Here is a 21,540-nt window from a genome sequence, read left to right as displayed (position 1 = left end):
GATTCTCATTATTGTGGTAAGGTTTATTAGCCTTTTAAACTTTTGCTAAGTGTTACCTTAATCTTTCTATTTGTGATTTAATAGGAAAAATTATGGATTCTTAAGGGTCTTTATACTTTTAAATTTATGCTATTTATTTTCATTATGACTTTTAATTGAATTGAAAAGTTAAGATGTAATTAGACCTTCAAATTTAACAAAAGTATGATTAGATTCCTATTTTAGTTTAGTAGCGACAATAATTTTGTTAGAAAGATTAGGAGTGGGTCATATGTGTATTGTATTTGAAATTAAATAAAGAGAGATGAATTCAAATACTAAAAAAAATGTAAGATTACATGCATATCCGAATTTACTAGTAATTTACGTAAAAAAATAGTTTGGTGTTCAAGGCGTGGAGGGCATGTTGCCATGTTAGAAAGTGGACGGGGACATGGAGTGGTATCGGGATGGTTAGTTCTGCAATAATGGGACAGCAAAATCTGTGGGCATTTTTGGGCAGGTGATACGGGGTACGGGCTTACGGCAAAGATGCTTTGTACAATTGAAAAGCAACCATTAACAACACAACAATGTGAAAGTGAAAGCTAGTGGTAAGCATGTAATTGCCTGTCTCAGACAGTACTTTGGAAAAAGATTGAAAACTATTCAGGGGGTGATGCCTTGGGCCTGTTATCCGAAGGGAATATATGTGAAAAATGGTGCTCCATTGCATTGTTCTTTTAGGCAACTGATTGATACCCAAAAATAGAAGGGGGAAAAGGAGAACTAATTCAAAGGTTTCACTATCAGCACCTTCATCCATAAGCTACTATTTAGTGAAAGGGTGACTGAAGAAGCATGATGTAATACAGATTTGCTAAAGTGATATGGTTGCATTTGTCTATTTTGTTTCAGTTGAGATGTGGCTTTCTTCTTTTTGTGGCAGAAACTATTTGAGCTTTCTTCATATTCCAGGCATTTAGGTTTGAAATAGTGACATCAAATGTCCCGTTGTTGAATGCATATAGGTAGGCTTGCTCATCAGTGGCCAGCTTGGGATAAACTCTGGCAGTGATGCAAACCCTTCCTTCCCCGCCAAAGCTCTCAACAATAGAATGATCTATCTGCAATTATGAATCAGAAAGCATAATGTTATCAGGCTAGGGAACAGAGTGGAAAGAAAGAGAGGAGGTAATCAGAATATGAATTAGCACTATGTCAAGAAAGTTATCTTCTTCAGAACTTTGAAATGTTCCATTTTTCATCATGAATCAAATGCAGCAAGTGAAGAGTGAACTGTTAAGCAGAGCATACCAGACTTCTAAGAGAAATCTTCTCGTAAAGAGGGTCTATGTCAATGAAAGCTCCATAGCTGGCTTTGTTTGGTCCTTCCCTTAAAGATGACCTGTGAAAGAAAGTGTAATTTCCAATAAGCCAAAACTCACTGTAGGAAGAATTTAGGCAACTCAAGATGGAAAGAATCTTGGCCAGTAAAAAACCTGCTCTGATCACTGCACATGAGCACGACATACTTGTCATGACTTCTAAAGATGCGAAAGAAGATTGCGGTTTGCTCTGTCAAGTCTTTGGAAGCTAAAACCAATATTCCAAATGGTCCAACACTGCCTCTAAACGATGCTGTCTTTTGACTACAGACCAGTTGAGGATCAACCCAACTTGGATCCATTAATTCAGCTTCCTTTAAATTGGACAAGTCAAATGAAATTTCTACATCTGCCTTTAGCAATATGAAGGAGTATAGTAAGTTATTCTCTCAATTATAAATGATTCTTAAGCATTAAGCACAATACATAAATAAATCAATTACCTGTGAAGCTGTAATGCCTGAAACTTCAAGTACAGATCCACCCTTAAGTTGCTTGCTCTGGTAGCTGACATTTTTGGCACGCAGCTCCTCAATCTCTTCAACTGGCCACTGGATTAATTGCTTACCAGTTTTACTGAGCAGAATGCTTCTAGGAATCGACTAAAAACATAACCAGTTTCATTAGAATCTTCAGACAGACCCCCTTGCAACGCCAATGTTCTTGATCTTGTAAAGAATTAATTTTACTTATTGATTACAATGCTTATTAGCAGGAATGCAGTTTTATCGTCGGCATCACTTATCTGTTCTTTGTGAATGCTGGTGCCAAACTAAAGGAGTGTCCTTTTGATCATATTATGTAGCAAACAATCTTTTTAACTGTATCAGCGGATACAACAGAATGCTAGGATTCAAGGTTACTTTACCTGGAGACCAGACCAACCTTTCTTGATGTCATATGTTGTATTCTCAGACTCTTGTATCCAGCTCCACAAGATCCGTCTCTTCTTGGCACTGTCGAAAAATGTCTTAGAAGCATAAAATTGACCATAATCGTATCGTAAATCTGAACCATTGTCCATGAAATCAGTGTCAACTGAAAAGTTATCTGTAGTGGGCGTGTAATTTCCTAGTATGTAGTAATCATGGTGGTTGAAGCTTGCCTTGAGTACATGTTTTGTGAATTTTTCCAGTGAAGAGGTATCAACTCCATATTTGCCATCAATGGCAACGGGGATAAAAATCTGGACATTCCCACATGTCAGTTTTTGTGGACGAGTGAAGTGGATCCTTACTCCTAGTCCAGCTAACAAAATCTTGACTTCGATACAGAAGCGCCCTACCATGGCCATTCATCTGGTTTCCAACTAAGACTCTCCATAATCCATCAGGACCTTGCCACGCAGTTGTTGGGTCCCTGAAGTTCTGTGGATCAATACCATCAACAGGGGTCATTAGAGGATTATGAGATGATTTTACCCATTCTACTAGGAAAGGATCAGATAAGTTCTTTGGCACAGCCAAATTTTGAACTTGGCGATTTTCAGTATCACTTCCGGTGTATAAAATGACAGGTTTTTCCCTGGAAAGGATTGTGGTTGAGCCTGACCAGCAACCATTGATATCAAAAGGATCCTCCGGAGAAAGTGCATGATCAAGATGAATCCAGTTGACAAGATCATATGATATTGAATGAGCCCATGATATGTTACCCCACACTGCAGCATAAGGATTGTATTGATAGAACAGATGGTAAATTCCCTTGTAGTACAATGGACCTGTGGTAGATGGATCAGTTTTAGAAGCAAAAAATATATATATATATATAAATAAAAACATATCTCACATCATCTGGGAAACTTTATTCCAAAAGTATCTACTAAAGTACATTCTCCTGTTCCTGAATCAATGACATTCTTAGGGTAGCTAAACAATAACAGTAATCTATATTGCTAAGAAGCTACCCTTTTTTGTTTGTTTTTTTTAAATTAATTTCATTTCAAATCAAAAGCAGGGGAGACCCATGAATATACAAGCCACTGAAATCCGACAATGGAGGCATCAGCCTGAGTACAGTTGACAAAATCTGGCCTGCAAAAAAATTGCCAGTAAATTACTCTATTCATCTATACAAAAATCACGCCCATCAACCCCACTTACAACCTTCCCTGTACATCATCTGAATCCCACAAAAGAAAGGTCAATGAGATAGAGTAAATGCTTGGGAAGTATTAACTGGTGGGACTTGGTTTATTCATATGAAAAATTTCAAGAACATCTGAAATGTACTGTAACATTCCTATAATCAAAAGATAGAACTAATCAAGACAATAACATACGAACAGCATAACAAGGAGAAACAGAGTTGCGTACCATTTGGATCTGCATTGCCATAAGTGCCCATTTGCAGATTACATGTCATTGACAGCAAAAAGAAAAATCAACTCTATAGAATTTAGGGATAAAGCCAATTCACAGTAATTAGACAGCAAATGCAGTCTGTATGGAAACAAATCAAGTCTGTATAAACAAACCATTCATCCAGTTTTTGGGAGGCTGGAAGTGGTAGGCAGTCCTGTAAGGCTGCTCTGTTGAAGCAGACTGAACCTTTCTGCCATCTCCATGAAAGCATTGAATTCCATGGTCAAACAACAAGAGGCAGAAGACGATGACCCAAATAACGGATATCTTCATTCTAACTTTCAGCTTCAGGTCAATCATCAATGGCTCAATGGTAGCTACACGCTTCCTCCAAAGATACTAAAAGATAAAGAAAGTTTTTGAAGGACAGATTAAACCATCTTCCTTATTTTTCCCTTCTTTCCTGGTATATTGCACGATCAACTTGAATTTCACAAAATCAAAATGGACTTAGTGTTGGCCGGTATGCAACTTGTATATTATAGTAATGAATTGTGATAAAGACAAATTCAATGAATTTAATACTCTTATTAATAGTTTAATGCAACTTGTTCATTTGAATATACGCTTAGTTTTCATCAAGAAAACTCATAGTAATAAGCATCTAACTAGATAACACGTGATGCAGAGATTGCTACTATTTGCTTCCTCTTCTGCTGCTTCATACATACATCTATTACAACGGAAGCATTTTTTACTTTTTAATCTGCGCTTAGCTCTTAATAATTCTTGAAGTTTCTAGTTAACTAGATGAGTAACATATGATCTGGAATTCAAGAATCCAGAACAATTTGAATCTTTTGCTTACAATTCTACAATCCAAAAAGCACAAGGGGAGGTTCAGAACTGGTGCTAAGCATCTGATGTTTTGAGAATTAAATAACAGCAGAATGGTACTGTCCTAGACTAACAGCCCAAACTTGATGGCATTGTTGTAAGGCATGATTCCTCAAAGATCTTTGAGCAACAGTGTGGAAAGTGCAAGTTATCAGTTTCAGTTTAGCAGCATTTAATTACTAGTACATATTTGCTAGTCTTACAGAGATTATGCAATGTTCTGAGGAATTAAGGTTGTTATCAGAAAGGAATATAAAAATACATGAAACACTGCCTTCTTTTAATCTTCTTCTCAGCTTTGCAAGATTTTTACCAAGTTAGAAATTAAAGATCTGCATAAAAGGAAAATATAAAAATAAAAAGAAGAGGATCTTTATTTTGATGAAGGTTTTGACATCAAGTCCTCTACCCATAAGCTGGGCATTTTATTTATTTTTTAGGAATGTAATGATATAGATAGGACTGCAGAGTAATGTTGGTTAAAATGCCACGGATGCATTTGTTTTCCATTTTTTTTTTCAGTTGATACACTGCTTTCTTCATTTTGTGGCAGAAACTATGTGAGCGTTCTTCATTCTCCAGGCATTGAGACTTGAAATAGTGACATCCATAGTGCCTTTGTTGAAAGCATATAGATACGCTTGCTTTTCAATTGCCAACTTGGGATATACTCTAGCAGTGATGCAAGTTCTTCCTTCCCCACCAAAGGTCTCAATAATGGAATGATCAATCTGTATAGGGTCGAAGAACAAAATGGGAAAGAAACAACAGATGGATACCAAGTCAAGACAGAAACTTTAGTAACATTGAATTGTTTTCAAAATGAATCAAATGCTAAGCAGCATACCAAAGTCCTTAGTGAAATCTTTTCGTGTCGAGGGTCTATGTTAATGAAAGCTCCGTAGGTTGTTTGTCAAGCCCTTCTCTCAAAGAAGACCTGTTAAAGAATTGTCATGTAAATCCATAACTTAATGCAGGTAGAATTCAAACAACTCAAATGAAAGGAAGGTTTGGCCAGTAACCAATTAACCTGCTCTGATCACTACACATGAGCACAACATATTTGTCATGGTTTCTAAATATGCGGAAGAAAATTGAAGTATGCTCTGCCAAGCATTTGGAAGCTAAGACTAGTAAGCCGAATGGCCCAGCTTTGCCTCTAACAGATGGTTTCTTTTGGCTACATAGCAGTTGGGGATCAACCCAGCTTCGATTCATTACTTCAACCTTTTTCAAATTGGGCAGATCAAATGAAACTTCTACATCAGCCTATACATTTAGATGAAGGAATGTAGGAGGTTATTCTTTCCATATATAAATGATTGTATTGAGCAACAGTGAATTAGAATTAAATTCCTTATAGTTACCTGTGAAGTTTTCAAGCCAGAAACTGGAAGAAATGATTCACCCTTAAGCTTCTTATTGCGGATGCTCACTTTGTTGGCATGCAGTTTCTCTATCTCTTGGATTGGCCACTGAATCAATTGCCTACCATCTTTACTGAGCAGAATACTTCTTGGAAATGACTGAAATGAAACACAAAGTATTATTAGAATCTTCAAACTAAACCCACTTTCATTTAAAGATTGTTCAGTTTGCTTATCAAGAGAATGAGAATTTATGAGCAGAAGCAAGGAGAAGAGGATATTAGAATGGTTTAGATTACCTGAAGCCCGGACCAACCTTTCTTGATGTCATCTGATTCACTGTCAGACTCATTTACCCATCCCAACAAGATTCGCCTCTTCTTACCACTGTCAAAAAATGTCTTTGAAGCATAAAACTTCCCATAGTCGTACCTTAAATCCTTACTAGTATTCGTGAAGTCAATGTCAACTGAAAATTTGTCACCGTTGGGCGTGTACTTTCCTAGTACATAGTAATCATGGTGATTGAAGCTTGCCTTAAGAACATGCTTGTTGGATTTATCCAGTGAAGTGGTGTCAACTCCGTCTTTGCTATTGGTGGCAACAGGAAAGAAATCAGGACACTCCCACATATCAGTTTTCTTGGATGAGTGAAGAGGATCCTCACTCCTACTCCAACTAACAAAATCTTTGCTTCGGTACAGAAGAGCCGTTCCATGGCCATCCATCTGGTTTCCAACAAAGATTCTCCATAGACCATCAGGACCTTTCCAAGCAGTTGTTGGGTCTCTAAAATACTGTGGATCAATACCATCAATGGGGGTCATTAGAGGATTATGAGGAGATTTGACCCATTTCCTAAGGAAGGGGTCAGAAAGGTTCTTAGGCAGTGCCAAGCTTTGAGCTTGACGATTTTTAGTATCAACTCCAGTGTATAGAATGACAGGTTTTCCCTTGGAAAGGAATGTGGTTGAGCCAGACCAGCAATCATTGAAGTCATAAGGATCCCTGGATAAAGTGCACGCTCAAGATGAATCCAATTAACAAGATCATATGATACTGAATGACCCCATGTCATGTTGCCCCACACTGCAGCATAAGGGTTGTATTGGTAGAACAGATGGTAAACGCCGTTGAAGTACATTGGTCCTTTGACAGATGAAACTGTGTCAGAACAAACTTTCAGAAAACAATTACTATGAAATTTCAATTTTTGATTTGTAATTCATAATGCTCTCTAAAGCTATGATATGCTCATCACCTGGAAACTTTATTCCAAAAGTTTGTACTGAAAATATGTTTTCCTATTGACTGAATCAAATAACAATTTTGTGTTAGTTACTTATCTTACTAGGAGACTACCTCGGAGGCATTTCATTCACAGTAGACTTTCTCATACATGGAAGAATCAAGAAAGTAAAGGGAAAGAAAAAGGCAAAAAGGTTCAACAAGCGTACCATTGGGATCTGCATTGCCATTAGTGCCCATTTGTAGATTACATGTCAACAACAGGAAAAAAGAAATCAATATCAGAGAAAACTAATATAAAGCAAAGATAATGTTGTGAAAAAGCAAACTCTTTACTGCAGAAACAAATAAACCTTGTGAAAACATACCGTTCCTCCAATTTTTGGGAGGTTGGAAGTGGTAGGCAGTCCTACAAGGCTGCCCTGTTGAAGAAGGCTTAGGATTTTTGTCATTTCCTTGAGAGCCTTGAACTACATTGCCACCCAGAAGAAAGAATAACCCAACAAGCCAAATAACAGATTCAGCCATTTTAAACAACTCAATGTTGGTACAGACTTTCAATGAGGATAGGTACAAATATTTAAAGGTCAGCTCAAGCCAGTTTCTCCTCGTTTTCATCAAGTAAGCTGCACAGTCAACTTGCATTTTTATAAACATCAGAATAAACTCTGCTCGACTACTTGCATTAGTATTTTATGGTAAATCAATTTAGAATGTAGTAGACAGAGACAAAGTCCAATTTACAACTCTATCCGAAACTGTTTGTTTTGTCTATACACTTGGTTTTTTTTCCATAATTAAGAAAATTATTAAAGCTGGAGAACATGTAAATTGTTCCTTCAGTAGGCCATCCTGGAGACTGCAATGCATTGCACCAATTGAAAATCACTAGAGTAATATTAAACTAACAAAAACAATTCAGATGCATTCGGAATATAAAACTCATATCAGATTGAATCAATCAATATTATAAGACTTCAAGTTCTAAGTTAACATACATCAATATTTTATTTTGCATGCCAGTTAAGGTCAAGATGGAAATCTACAAGGCCATTTTAAAACCAAATTTTGGTTCTACCAAGGGAAGACGTTTCTGTTTTCCTGAAGCATTGTCCACGAGATGACCTCGGGTTCAAGTTTCTTGTATATGCCATTGGTGTGCCGAATTTGACATAGGGAATTGGCCTAACCAGCCCCAACTTCAACTGGCTTCAATGGGGTCTTCCTTAGACTCTGGAATTCCAAAATCAAGAGAACAAGGGTTAATCGATTTGCTAAAAAGATGAATGAGAGATCTTGTCTTAGACCACACCTGCCCTGTTGGTGGCCCCAGTGCAGCAGTCTTTGACTTGTGCCATTATTAAAAAAAAAAATTGGAAGCATATGACAAACAAAACTACAAACTGCAACCGAACTTGCATAATTGCAGTACTTGGAATCAAAAATGTTATCATGTGATTCATGTCAATCATACCGCAAGAAAAATTTTCTCTGAGAAAGTTCTACAGAAGTAATATGACTTTAATCATTTTCATGAGCTGATCCAACTATTCCATGTGACTGTCACTTTTTCATGTCAAAAGCAGGAAAAATCCTCACCTTTATCCTTGCAGCACCAGTGGAAAGCATAATACTAAAAATCAAGCACTATTTAGCTCTTTTATTAAGTTGAATAAAAGTGTTTTCTTCTCATTTCTAAGAGTTTTTTTTTTTAATATGAATTATTCAGAAATCATATCAGTCTTTTTGGGGCTTGCAAATCACAGAGACAGAAAGAAATTGAACAGACTACAAAAGTTTCACCAACGACCATAGTATAAGTTCTCCACATCAATGATGCAAAACAAATCAAGAAGGCCTTGGCTATGATTTCTCTTTTCTAGCATGATGCTGTATTCTCCAAAGCTCCCCTGCAGTTAATCCTGGCTTTATTCATACCCCATGCATTCAATCTTGAAATTGTTACGCTTAAAGTTCCATTGTTAAATGCATAAAGGTGGGCTTCTTTGTTTACACCAAGCTTTGGATAAACTCTAGTGGTGATACAAGTTTTTCCTTTTCCTCCAAAACTCTCAATTATGGAGTGATCTATCTGCAATAGGTGTACCAAGAAAAAAAAAAGGGTAAAAACAAATCAATGCGCCAAAAATGGCCTGCAAAGAGACAAGTAAACACAAATCAACGCACCAAGCTTCTTAGTGAAATCATTTCCTCACGAGGATCAATGTCTACAAAGGCTCCATATGTGGTTTTATCTAACTCATTTCGCAGAGAAGACCTGTGAGCACATATTTAACATTGAATCAAATGAATGTGAATTATTATTGCACAGTTGTGCATAGTTCTGGAAAGAAGGAAGGAGGTGGGGATGTCTGTCTTTCTAGGTTAGTAACCAACCTCCTCTGCTCACTGCACATAAGTACTATATATCTCTTATGGCCTCTAAAAACTCGAAAGAAAATTGCAGTTTGTTCTGTCAAGTCCTTTGTTGCCAAAGTTAATAAACCAAATGGTCCATATCTTCCATTGACAGATGCATCTTCTCTGTCACAGATTAGTTGGGGATCAACCCAACTGGTATTCATGAACTCAGCCTCTTCTAGTTCAGGCAATTCAAACACTATTTCTATATCGGCCTTCCAAACATTGTAAGAAAATTGTCATGATAATGCAATTACTTCAAATATGATACAGAAATATAAATGGCAAACTGTTCATGAGAAAATAGAAACTAAATCATGCTATATGATGGTGACAATATAGGACAATAGAGCACTCACCTGTGACGCAGTGATGCCTGAAACTTCAAAAGTTGATCCACTTTCAAGTTGCTTACCATAGATATTGACTTGATTGTCACGTAGACTATTGATTTCTTCCACTGGCCACTGCACTAATCGCTTTCCTGTTCTATCAAGCCAAATTTGCCTAGGAACTGACTGCAAAGCATTGTCCAGAAACCGATGAGTATCAATGTGCTTCTAATACAATCCAATACCATACTCAATTAAAGCTAGTATTTACAACAATAAATATATGAGATATCTATTTAAATCACCTGAAGTCCAGACCATCCTTTCTGTAAATCATCTTCTGTACCATCAGATTCATTTACCCAACCCCACAATATCCTCCTATTCTTCTTGCTGTCAAAGAATGTCTTTGAGGCATAGAATTTACCATAATCGTATCTCAAGTCCAGACTTGTTCCAGTAAAGTCAGAGTCAGGAAGAAATTTTTCCAGCTCAATAACATAAGTCCCCACTATATAGTAGTCATGAGAATTGAAACTTGCCTTCATGACATGTCTAACACTAGGATTTTTGACAGAAGTGTCAACTCCGTTAGTGCTATTAATAGACACAGGATAGAAGTCCGGGCACTCCCACATCCCAGTTTTTGCTGATGAATGAAGAGGATCTTGGTACTTAGTCCAGTGAACAAAATCCTCACTTTGGTAGAGAATGGCCATGCCCTGGTTATTGCTCCAGCTCCCAATGACTACTCTCCAGGTTCCATCTGGACCCTGCCAAGCAGTTGTCGGATCTCTAAACATATTCCCCTCAACACCATCTGGTGGAGTCATTAGAGGATTTCCGGAGTATTTGACCCATTCTATTAGCAATGGATCCGATAGATTTTTGGGGGTTGCCAGGTTTTGGACTTGGTGATTGTTAGCATCTATTCCAGTGTATAAAATGACTGGTATATTCCCTGGTAGGATTGTGGCAGAACCAGACCAGCAACTGTTTATGTCAAATGGCTCAGATGGAACAAGTGCATGATCAAGACTGAACCAGTTGATAAGATCATACGATGCAGAATGTGCCCACACCATACTATCACCAAACAATGCACCATCTGGATTGTATTGGTAGAACAAGTGATAAACCCCCTTGTAGTACATTGGGCCTGCATTAGATGGAACAGTATCTTACCAGTCTGGAACTTTTTTCACATAAAAGCTCATTATTTTGAGTTTTAACATGCTAGCTCAGATTCATCCACCCTGGTCCTATCTCAGAGATGATGACTTGGATTGATTATTAAAGTTGCTTCATATCTGCTTAAACTAAAAACATCTATTTTCCATTAGAGAACGGTAAACTAGTAGAAGTGATCATCCAGGTGCCTTGCAACAACATAAGGGACTAAAACCGCTTCATCTGATCTCAGATGTTATTCCACAGTTTTCATTTATTACAAGTGTGGAATCATAAAAGGATTTGAGAATTGACCTGGTTACTATATAAAAGCACAAACTGACCTTTTTCTGGTTTCAAATTCTCTTCCAAATTAAAGGTAGATTGCTGAGTTGTCCAAACAATGAGGAAATATAGGGGGAGTGGATTCATCATATGCTCATGAGCAAGGAGAAAAGGATAAGGTAACCTGAAAAAGAAGTTGCTTACTTACCATTAGGATCTGTGTAGTCAATGTCACCCATTTATCCCATCATTGAAGCAGTCAATTGAACGAATTGATACCAAACAATGATAAAAACAGAAAACATCAATAAAAAAATAAGTTTTACAATATCTGGATATTAGGAAAGATGATGTTGTAAGAACAAGATTAGTACAGCTAGCTTGTCATACCATTCAGCCAGTTTTGAGGAGGTTGGAAGTGATATGCTGTTCTGTAAGGCTGCTCTGCTGGTAGTAAAACCTGGAAGGATTGAAAACTGATACTGTCTATCAGATGATCAGGGTCTTCCACTTTAATTCCATTGCTTAGCAGTACACAAGATAGCCCAACTAACAAAAGTAGAGATATATCCATATCCATGTTGTCTCAAAGGAAGGCTGCGAGTAACCAATGGCTTTGTCCAGAGATCATAGACTAAGACTGCCTTTAGTTCGGTATTTAAGACAAGTGTCAACCATTTATAAGGAATCCTGTCAGGGACAATCAAGGTCTCTTCCTATGATGTCTGTACATCAGTCCCAACCCGAGCAGCTTGTAATTGATTTTAAAGTCCTGAACTGTTTTCATTTGTGGTATCTGAAGAAAACCAAGCTCAATCATCAAAATTTGATGCGAAATTCAAGAATTACTCCATAAATTAATCGAAAGAGATAATTAATAATTCTTGATTTGCAATAAATATTTGTCCAGTGGGTGCCATGTCGACGTGGAAGGGTTATCTGATAGCCTCCCTTAACATAAAAAATTCATGATTGCTGGCATCAGCTTGACTATTTTGTATTTGTTTCTCATTTAATTAAAATAAAAAAAGGTTTCAACTACCCAAAATTTGTCTATATATGATTTATTAACCAAGTACAAAGAGACAGTGTGGCTAGAGACAAGTAGAGCTGAGCCCGGGAAGCAAGGAAGTAACAATTCTCCTTTATTTCGCCCTTACCATATGTGCTAGTCAACTGATAAATAATTATACTGGGGAAAAAAAGAAGATAATAATGCAAAAAGTGATAGGTTAAGCCAAAATTGTGTTCTCATGACACATTTTAACAGCATAGTATATAGAACCTTTGCTTTAATATTTTGGGGTGAAAAATATATGATTTAATGACTGGGAAAACCCCCCAAGTTTATGCTTTCCCCTTCAAGTAAAAGAACCTATGAGAACTAACTAGGAACTGAGGAATGAAATACCAAGAGTAAGAGGGATTGGGTTGACATGATCAAGATATGTTTCCAAATTCATTTCTACAAAGGCTTAATGGTTTAAAAACCGGCCAAACCAATCTTCCAGGAAGGGAAGTCATGGAAAATACAAGGTACAATGGGTACAAAGCCCTGCAGTTTCAGAATTATTATTAAGCAGAAATAAAACTTACAACTTAAACCCCTTAACGAATGTAATTTATCCCCATGATTGACAGAAGTTCATCAGGAGAAGAGCTAAGCCTACTAATAAGCCAAGTTTGACACTATTTTTCACTGCCCTCACACCTCCAAAGTCCCTACAGGACTGCCCCATTAATATTTAGAAAAAGAAAAAAAAGAGAGAAAATTCTGACCATGCCTTCGATTAATGACCATTCCCTCTAAAAAAAAAGCATGTAAATGGCAAATTGGCATGGCTGAACCCATCATTTTGTGGTTTTCCTTGTTATTGAGTTGTCATTCTCCCTTTGAAGATGACAAATTATTTCCAGCCTCTTCCAAATTGGAATCGAGCACTATACATTTTTAACCAAAATGACAACTCTAATGCAACGTCCCTTCAGTTCCAGCCTCTTTCCCTCTGTCTTGATAGCAAAAAAATTGTCATAAAAAAGCTGGAAAAATTTAAAAAAAAAAAACCAACAACAGTGCGAATGGGAGTAATCATTTCCAATACTTGCCAAATTTCTCCAAGTCTATGCAATACGTGAAAACAGGAATGATTATTCCATTCTTTCATCATTTCATTCAGTTCCATGTGTCGCATTTCTTTTCCAACCTTAATTCATTGTTCTTGCTATATAGCTATCACGTACACATATGATTCAAAGTGAGTGTGGCATGAGACTAGAGTCAGGTGGGTCTTCTACCATGTGGATTACTTGGTCCACATCTGAAACGAACCACAGCTTGCTCAAACCTTGAGCCCCAAAGGGTCCCAGCCAACTTTTGTCGGTTTTATCTTGTCTGCCTCATTGTCATTTCAAAATTTTAACCCCCCAAAATTGATAAGATTAACCTTTGTAGAACCGAAATGCTACCCGTAAGGACTGATGTTCCATATCTGATACCTATTTTCAGGGTTTGTGGAGCCAAAATCCTGTCCATAAAACCAATATCTACCTGTTTTCACAAGCTATATTAAACCCGGGAATATCGTTTTTTCAGGTTCTTGATTGAACCCTATCCATGACTCTCCAAGACCCATTACTGTTTATCAATTTCACATTCCTGCGGAGTGGTGTAGAGTGTAGACCCTTCAAAATATCTGATGTCAATGTCTGTCAATATTCCCTTCTATTATTGAGCAGCCTACATCAAAAGAAGTGCACCCAGACCACATATCCAAATTTATAGTAGTAATTTAAGAGAAGAACTTTAAGAATGCTGCTTTTGGAAAATCCATAGGAAAATTTCTTCTCTGGTCTTGTCTACAAGAGTGGCAAGCAATACAGCCTTCCATCTTACCTCCATTGCCCCTATATAGAGAAACGCTAGGCCTAGTGTTGACTCTGGGTTTTCTTCCAACAGTGGGGATAACATTACTTTCTTCTGTTTGGAACCAGAGGTAAAACGAGCTACATGTTCATTCACTTTATCTAATAGTCAATGAAAAGAAAGAAAAAGAAGATACAATTTGATATATGCATACTCTCCATCACTATACTTTTTCCATCTGTTTGAATTTGAAGTTTGATATCCATGAAATGTCGGTTGAGCTGAATTAAAGTTAGATATGACATTGTAAAAAAAAAAAGAAAGAAAGAAAGAAAAGGGAATGAAGATATGACATCTTCATCTGGTTGAATGCATATTGGATTCCATCCCCAACAACACTAACAACAGCCAAAGCCTTTTCATATCACGGGGTCATCAATCACATGGATAACATTTGCATATATATATATGTTTTTACATGTAGTACTACATTTAAATAACTTTGGATTTATTGGATGTCATCCACTAAGTAATTAATGTTACAATTCATTCTTAATTATTTACCATTGCAGCAGTGACTATGGTTGAATTAAATAAAAGGAAAAACCATGTGGGCTATGGCAGCTAGGAATATAGATTAAATATTGAGCTAACTTCCCTTTAACTGTGATATTGGGGTTAATAAAATAATTAAACTAAGGGAATGATGAGCTGGAAGCATACATATGCTGGTGGGAAAGAAAATATAGTACACCAAACTGAAATTAATTAGTAAGCAAACAGATAAAATAATGCAATAAAGCTGAAAATGACAAATGAAGGCAAATTAAGCTCAACTTTTTTTATCGACCCATTTGGTAGTGTGAAGACAAAACCCTACTGTGAAAACATGAATAAAACATACAGACAATGTATCTCCAAAACATGTCACATTATTTTGTGTCTTGAGATCTAGCTTGGGTCTGTGAGAGTGGGGTCGACGATGGTCAATGTTTTTCTCACATTTTTTGCTGGCTCGACCATGTTATCTCAGGCAGCCAAATCCTGGTCTTTATAGCCACACCACAAGCTGTTCAGCATCAAACCAATCTAAGTAGCATAACACAGAGATTTAACTCGAAATGTGTTAAAAGGAAAATGTTTTTTTGCACACGGTTCGGTCATTCATCACTCAGAACTTAGACATTTCTTACTTTTTGGCCCCTGGACTCTTTATCTTCATGTTGCCAAATGACACCATGTTGCTGTCAAGTATTTCTCTCTCTCACCAACAATAATTTAAGTGATGATGGGTTGGGCAGCATATTGGGGACCGACCTCTATATATACTGATGCATTTTTCTCCAAATGATTTAGTAGCTTTCTCAATGAAGTAAAATTAAATGTTTAAGTCAGAATATTAAGTTAAATAGTAAGTTTGGGAACTGCTTTCTATGAGCATGTCTGCTGGAATTCAATCACTGAACCAATCATGCTTATATAAGTTTCACAGGGGAAAGAGGTTTTGCTTTCTAACTTCTTTTACCCATCATGTTAAAAGCCTGTAAATCTGTAATCAACTTCGCTTATCTCATCTGTCTCTTCTCTCTCTCTCTCCCCCTGGCATATGTGCATCTGTTTGTTTAGTATGCAAAATCCTACACCATCTTTATTTTTTGGGGTTACTTTTTGTCTACTTTCATGGGAAGAGGAAAGGTGGTGTGAAATGGGGGAATAAATCAGGGGTTTTAAAGGACAGCAAAAATATTATTTTATGAAGCAGAATTCATAATTAAAATAAGAATTCTTTTTCTTTTTTCTTTTCTCTAGGAGACCAAGAAGAGAACAAAAGAAAAGACAGGGAGTGCAACGTCACAAACAAGCCTGTTGGCTTAGGTTATGGATGAGTGGAGTGCTTCCCAGGAATCTCTTCTCATCCACATCTCTCTCTCTCTCTCGCCTCCCTTTCCGCTCATCTCTCTTTCTCTACGCGTTCTTTCTGTGTTTATGTATCATAGGAATTTGGTTTTTTGTTTCAATTTGTAAGTTCTTGTGTGGCGTTTGTTGAATATTGATCCTCTTGTTGTTTGCAACTAAAGCAAGCAAAGGCTTTTTCGGTACTCGAATTAGGAGAGACTAGAGAGTAGCTATCTTAGTTAGTTTTTAAGGTTTGGGGGCTATCCCATTTGGGAACTTGTTTTCAGTCCTTTTTCTCTCTTTCTCTACTCTTTTGTTCTTTTCATTTTACATCATCTCTTTGTTTATAGCTTCAAGTTTCTAGAACTTGCTGAAATCAAAACAAAATACAAGAAGAGTTATCAGGAAGAAACTGAGAAATTCAAAGCAAAAGGAAATGAAATTTAGTCGGACGGGGGAATAAACTGGAATCAGCTACTGTTCTTGCATTTACTGCTTTCCACTTTCATTAGCTTCTAAGTTAGGGTTCATAAGTAGATCTCAGGACATTCTGTCACAGATATTATGAAGTTGATATATATGTAGAGGGTCATAGGCTTTGTTATCACAAGTTAACCTTGTAGTTTGTGTCATCATCACAAAATCCAGAAATTCAATATAAGGGCTGGGAGAGATGATGAAAAGTAAGGTGGTGGAAGAGAACATGTCCAATTTGACTTCAACATCTGGTGAAGTAAGTGCTTCTTCAGGTACCAGAATTGAGACTGGCACACTATACCCACAACAGTCTTTTGCTTCAACAAATCAAGCTCCACCATCAAAGAAGAAGAGAAGTCTTCCAGGCAACCCAGGTTAATTTTTCAAACCAAATTAAAGCTATTAATGTAAATAAGTCGTAGTTACCTTTTCTTTTCATTGTTTGACATATGGATTTCAAATTTTTCCCCTTTTTTGGGTGGATTTGTATGAATCAGACCCAGATGCAGAAGTCATAGCTTTGTCTCCCAAGACACTCATGGCAACAAATAGATTTATATGTGAGATCTGTAACAAAGGGTTTCAGAGAGATCAGAATCTTCAGCTTCATAAAAGAGGACATAACTTGCCATGGAAACTAAAGCAAAGAACAAACAAGGAGGTGATCAGAAAGAAGGTATATGTGTGCCCGGAGCCTACATGCGTGCACCATGACCCAGCTAGGGCTCTTGGAGACCTCACGGGAATCAAGAAGCACTTTTGCAGAAAGCATGGTGAGAAGAAGTGGAAGTGTGAAAAGTGTTCCAAGCGGTATGCTGTTCAATCAGACTGGAAAGCTCACTCCAAGATTTGTGGCACAAGAGAGTATAGATGTGACTGTGGAACCCTTTTCTCCAGGTAAACAGAAAGGAACAACATATTTAATTGACTTCAACACATGCTAATTAACAAGTTCAGAACCTATGATAAAGTTATTCTGAATTCGCCAAATCTTCACTTGATCTCTGATTGATCTCTCCTCACTCTTCTGCATGCACATCGAAAGAGTCAGCTTTCGGGTGTGTGTGAGAGAGAGAGAGACAGAGAGGAGGAATAAAGGATGATTACAGTATCAAGTTCACATGATTTACCAAGCAAAATGGATTTCAATTTCATCTTTACGTTCCCTTGATTTACAAACATTCAAGAATAGTGACCTTGCCTGGTGTCCATTAAAAAAATATAGCAAAAGAATAGTAACCTCGTGGAGCACAATACACAAAGGGGAAGAGAGGTTTAAATTGTTTAAGAAACAATTCCTGGATGGCCCAACCATATAGTGCTGCTTTAGATTAGGAAACTTCAACTTTTAATGGTTAACATCTGCTATGTCTTTTGTCCTCGGCCGAAGAAAAAGAATGAGAAAACAAAAGGTTGACAAGAAAAAGGGTAGTACAATACTGTTTATCCTTGACCCTGATAAGTTGCTCTTTTTGTTTTCTTTTGCTTGTTTTTGTGGCTGCAGGAGGGACAGTTTCATCACGCACAGGGCGTTTTGCGATGCTTTAGCTGAAGAGAGTGCAAGAGCAATTACCGCTGCAAACCCACTCCTCCCCTCAAACCAACCGGGCTCTTCAGTTTCACATATGACCAATCTGCAACCCCAACTCCATAGCGACGCCCTCCATGCCCTATCAGTGAAAAGAGAACAAGATCATCTTTTCATTGCAGGAGTGCCAGCAGATAGTATTCCACCGTGGTTAACTTGCCCATCAGGAGTCGGAGCTGGGCCTGGTCCCCCCTCAACGAATCTTTCATCATCATCACCATTATTTTTAGACCACCCATTGGCACAAAATGAAAACCCTAGCCAAAACCCTAGTTCTACACTTCCTCCATTCCAGGCTCCCACAGCTTCTCTACACATGTCTGCAACTGCACTCCTGCAAAAAGCAGCTCAAATGGGAGTGACAATGAGCAAACCCTTGCAATCAGCTGCAGCCATGCAAAGACCTCACCAGCAGACTCACATGTCTGGTTTCACTGGTTCCACTTCCGCATCTTTAGCCACGTCTACAGCTGGTTCTGGTCTGGGTTTGTCCGCACGTGAAGAGCTTGGCAGTGGGTTTCCCCATGAGTTGGCATTTTTTGGGAATAAAGCTGCTGCCACCTCTGGTTTCATGGAACAGGCATCTGCAACAAATAGTACTGCAGGTGCTGGAGCCGGAGCTGCAGCTCCTTCTCTACTCCATGATATGATGAGTTCTTTATCTTCTACAAGTGGGTTTGACGGGTCTTCATCTTTTGAACAGTCTTTGAATGGGATATTGGACACAAAATTAGGAAACAGCACTTTTCAACAAGCTACTCTCTCAAAAAGAACAGAATACCAGTTAAGCAGAAGTGATCATGAAGGTAGAGGTAGTAGTGCTAGCAGTAATATAGGAGGGAATGATGGGTTGACAAGAGATTTCTTGGGTCTTAAAGCTTTTCCTTACAGAGATTTCCCTAATTTAGCTGGGCTTAATCGTATAAACTCTTCTTCAGCATATGGGCAACAGAACCAGCACAGTCAAACCCCGTGGCAAGGTTAGGTTGTGGTTCCTTGCCTTTTCAAGTAATTATTATCCCAATCTTTTCCATCCAAAGATCAGAAAGCAGGAGAACTACTGCGGCCTACAATTTCCGTGGTAACTTAAATTAAAGTTGTATCATAGTAATATTGATGCTGAATATAGTTCTCCTCGGTGTTACCCTCATATAGTTTAAGCCATCTTTTCGATTTTCATCATTTTGATTACAATTTAATTATTTTATATATGGAACAACTCTCTTATCTGTTCATCTATATAAGCTTAAAAAAGAAAAAACAGCAACTGTACATGGAAGCATTAGTTCATCGCTTCTACGTACATTTCTTGTATTTATATTCAAGGGCTATTGAATGGCAATAATGATTAATTATAACATAAAGCAAAGTGAAAATCAATGTAATTATCAACTGATTCTTGGAAATCAGTAAAGAATATTTCAGATTGTCTCGGTTCATTACAATGTGCATTGTTAAGTATTTGTGTATAATATATGTAAAATCAAATAACAAAAAAAAAAAAAACTAGTAGTACCACTACTTTTTCTTGTAATGAGTTTGGGAATGGGAAAGAGTTGCGAGGGATAAAATATAATTATCAATATCTGTAAATTGCAAAGGTATATATGTAGAAAGAAATCAAAGAAATTGTTATGCAATTCTATATGGAGCTAGGTTTATAATGTTTTCTTTCCTGGATCAGAGAGGTTCATACATGTTGAATTGATACCATTGCCATGATCATCATGTAAATTGGTATCCTCTCGGAATCATGTTTTTATACACCAAAGAACTAATTGCATTAACTATTTTTTACAAGTAACCCTTTTGCTCAAAATAGAATTATAAATATAACCAAATTGATCAACCAACTTGGTAATAAAAATATGAAAGATGCCACTCCTTGGGCATGCTTTAAGCTTTGCCAATAAAAAGTTTATAAACTTAAAGGTTAGGTTTAGGGTTTTATTTGAACTGCTACAGGTTATGATGATGGCTTCAATTCCTCAGTATACAACACCCTCAGACAAAGGTTTTGTACCCATTCATCACTTCACTTTTTTTTTGTGAACAAATTTAGGTTTGTATTCTGCAAAAAGCACGGACTGTTGCTAAAGCTTTAACGTTCAAACCCCAAAAAGATGGTGCAAAAGAAAATTTTGGCGAACAGTGCATGGACGTGTCTGCTTGGTGATGCTATTCGTCTGTAAAACGAAAAAAGGAGATGCCCCTTTGACACCTTAATGGCTAAAAAGGGTTCAAAATCCCGAGGAGAATGATAGTAACATCCTTTTCTCTCCTAAACAGCATGCCCCCTTTCTCTTAATCCTTAATTTTTTCAAAAAACATAATAAAAAAAAGGTTTTAATGATTGATGCCATGAATAATATTTGTGGACTTGGAGGAGTATCCTTGGATGATATTTAGAAGGGAGAGAAAATTATAACCAAAATGGGATTTTTCTTTCGAAAAGTATAATTCGTATTAATACTGACAATGGTTTCAAAAATATCAATTTGAGTCTGCGTCATGACTAATTTAGCTATTGATTCGGTGTGACATTACAGCTAAAGCACTGCCTCCTTATTACGTCAAACCACATCTCAACCTTTGAATTTACTATCAAGTTTATTTAATGACTTAAATTATATTTCAATCAAAGTTGTAATCGATGGAGTTAAGATAATTGAATAAATTTAATAATTTAATAGTATTGTATTCTACGTGAATTATCAAATTTATATAATTATAAATTTTAATTTATGAATTTCTTTTTTTTTTACTCCAAATACATTGCAAATTTCATTTTTAATTGATTGTATGGTTGGATTAGATATCTATATATCTTAGTTTATCTTTCCTTTTATTGCTCTGAGTTTTGATGATGATTAACCCATTTCTATCACAATTATTAGGTAGACTCCATAAGTTAATTCCACATAATTATTTTTCAATAGACGAATGGAACTTTGGAAGTGACATGTAACCTAACATGAATAAGTAAAATGTCAATGTACTTGAATCATAATGAAATTCCTTAATTGTTGGCACCGGATTATTTGCCTGTGATATTATTTCTCAATTAATATTTATTAATAAATAATGTGTTAATTAGCACATTGTTTAAACCAAAGCAATGGTCAACATTTGGATTTATTTTGAGAATTACAGATTTTAGATTTTTTCTTGGGCTGAAAATGTATACGTTTGGATCCATTGGGTTCGAACCAAGGCTTTGTCCATGACCAACAGGCTTCAACAAAAACCAAAACCATAACTTTCGGCCTAAACCCAACCCATTGTTGGATCTACCCATTTAAACACATTAAAACCCGACCCAAAAT

The 21,540-nt window shown here is 36.9% G+C and overlaps 3 protein-coding genes and 1 pseudogene across 4 annotated transcripts; 1 reads left to right on the top strand and 3 right to left on the bottom strand.

Moving 5' to 3' along the window:
- On the bottom strand, positions 697–4,158 carry LOC18588077 (beta-fructofuranosidase, insoluble isoenzyme CWINV1). Its single transcript, XM_007012240.2, is given in 8 exon segments — positions 697–1,106; positions 1,297–1,387; positions 1,482–1,720; positions 1,811–1,969; positions 2,236–2,544; positions 2,546–3,087; positions 3,683–3,691; positions 3,844–4,158. Coding segments are annotated over 8 exon segments (1,749 nt in total). The 5' UTR covers positions 4,031–4,158; the 3' UTR covers positions 697–893.
- LOC18588076 lies at positions 4,918–8,721 on the bottom strand (annotated as a pseudogene).
- On the bottom strand, positions 8,817–12,227 carry LOC18588074 (beta-fructofuranosidase, insoluble isoenzyme CWINV6). Of its 2 annotated transcripts, none has more exons than XM_018128259.1 (7): positions 11,781–12,227; positions 11,599–11,607; positions 10,241–11,094; positions 9,963–10,121; positions 9,580–9,818; positions 9,370–9,460; positions 8,817–9,274 (listed from the first exon to the last, which is right to left on the bottom strand). In XM_018128259.1, exons 1-7 carry the CDS (start codon positions 11,968–11,970, stop codon positions 9,062–9,064), a joined length of 1,755 nt encoding a protein of 584 aa, XP_017983748.1. In that variant the 5' UTR covers positions 11,971–12,227; the 3' UTR covers positions 8,817–9,061. The 2 variants fall into 2 exon arrangements, with proteins under 2 accessions (XP_017983748.1, XP_017983749.1); XM_018128260.1 differs by having other exon boundaries at positions 11,450–11,607; positions 11,781–11,837.
- On the top strand, positions 16,095–19,532 carry LOC18588073 (protein indeterminate-domain 7). Its single transcript, XM_007012236.2, has 3 exons — positions 16,095–17,000; positions 17,124–17,523; positions 18,131–19,532. The coding sequence occupies exons 1-3, from the start codon at positions 16,823–16,825 to the stop codon at positions 19,197–19,199; spliced, it is 1,647 nt and encodes a 548-aa protein (XP_007012298.2). The 5' UTR covers positions 16,095–16,822; the 3' UTR covers positions 19,200–19,532.

Source organism: Theobroma cacao, chromosome 9, assembly GCF_000208745.1.
Source record: "Theobroma cacao cultivar B97-61/B2 chromosome 9, Criollo_cocoa_genome_V2, whole genome shotgun sequence".
In the NCBI taxonomy this organism is placed as follows: domain Eukaryota; kingdom Viridiplantae; phylum Streptophyta; class Magnoliopsida; order Malvales; family Malvaceae; genus Theobroma; species Theobroma cacao.
The sequence above is the reverse complement of the archived record's forward strand: the minus strand, read 5'-3'. Positions and strand labels throughout refer to the sequence as shown.

Bases quoted from the DNA above. Each gene is read 5' to 3' on its own strand.
- LOC18588074 (XM_018128259.1), bottom strand. From the start codon at position 11,970: ATGGATATGGATATATCTCTACTTTTGTTAGTTGGGCTATCTTGTGTA. The intron at 10,122-10,240 runs GTGATTTAAATA...AATGCTTTGCAG, and splicing joins AAGGATGGTCTGGACTTCAG to TCAGTTCCTAGGCAAATTTG. The intron at 9,461-9,579 runs GTTGGTTACTAA...ATGTGCTCACAG, and splicing joins ATGTGCAGTGAGCAGAGGAG to GTCTTCTCTGCGAAATGAGT.
- LOC18588073 (XM_007012236.2), top strand. From the start codon at position 16,823: ATGATGAAAAGTAAGGTGGTGGAAGAGAACATGTCCAATTTGACTTCA. The intron at 17,001-17,123 runs GTTAATTTTTCA...TGTATGAATCAG, and splicing joins AAGTCTTCCAGGCAACCCAG to ACCCAGATGCAGAAGTCATA. The intron at 17,524-18,130 runs GTAAACAGAAAG...TTGTGGCTGCAG, and splicing joins TGTGGAACCCTTTTCTCCAG to GAGGGACAGTTTCATCACGC.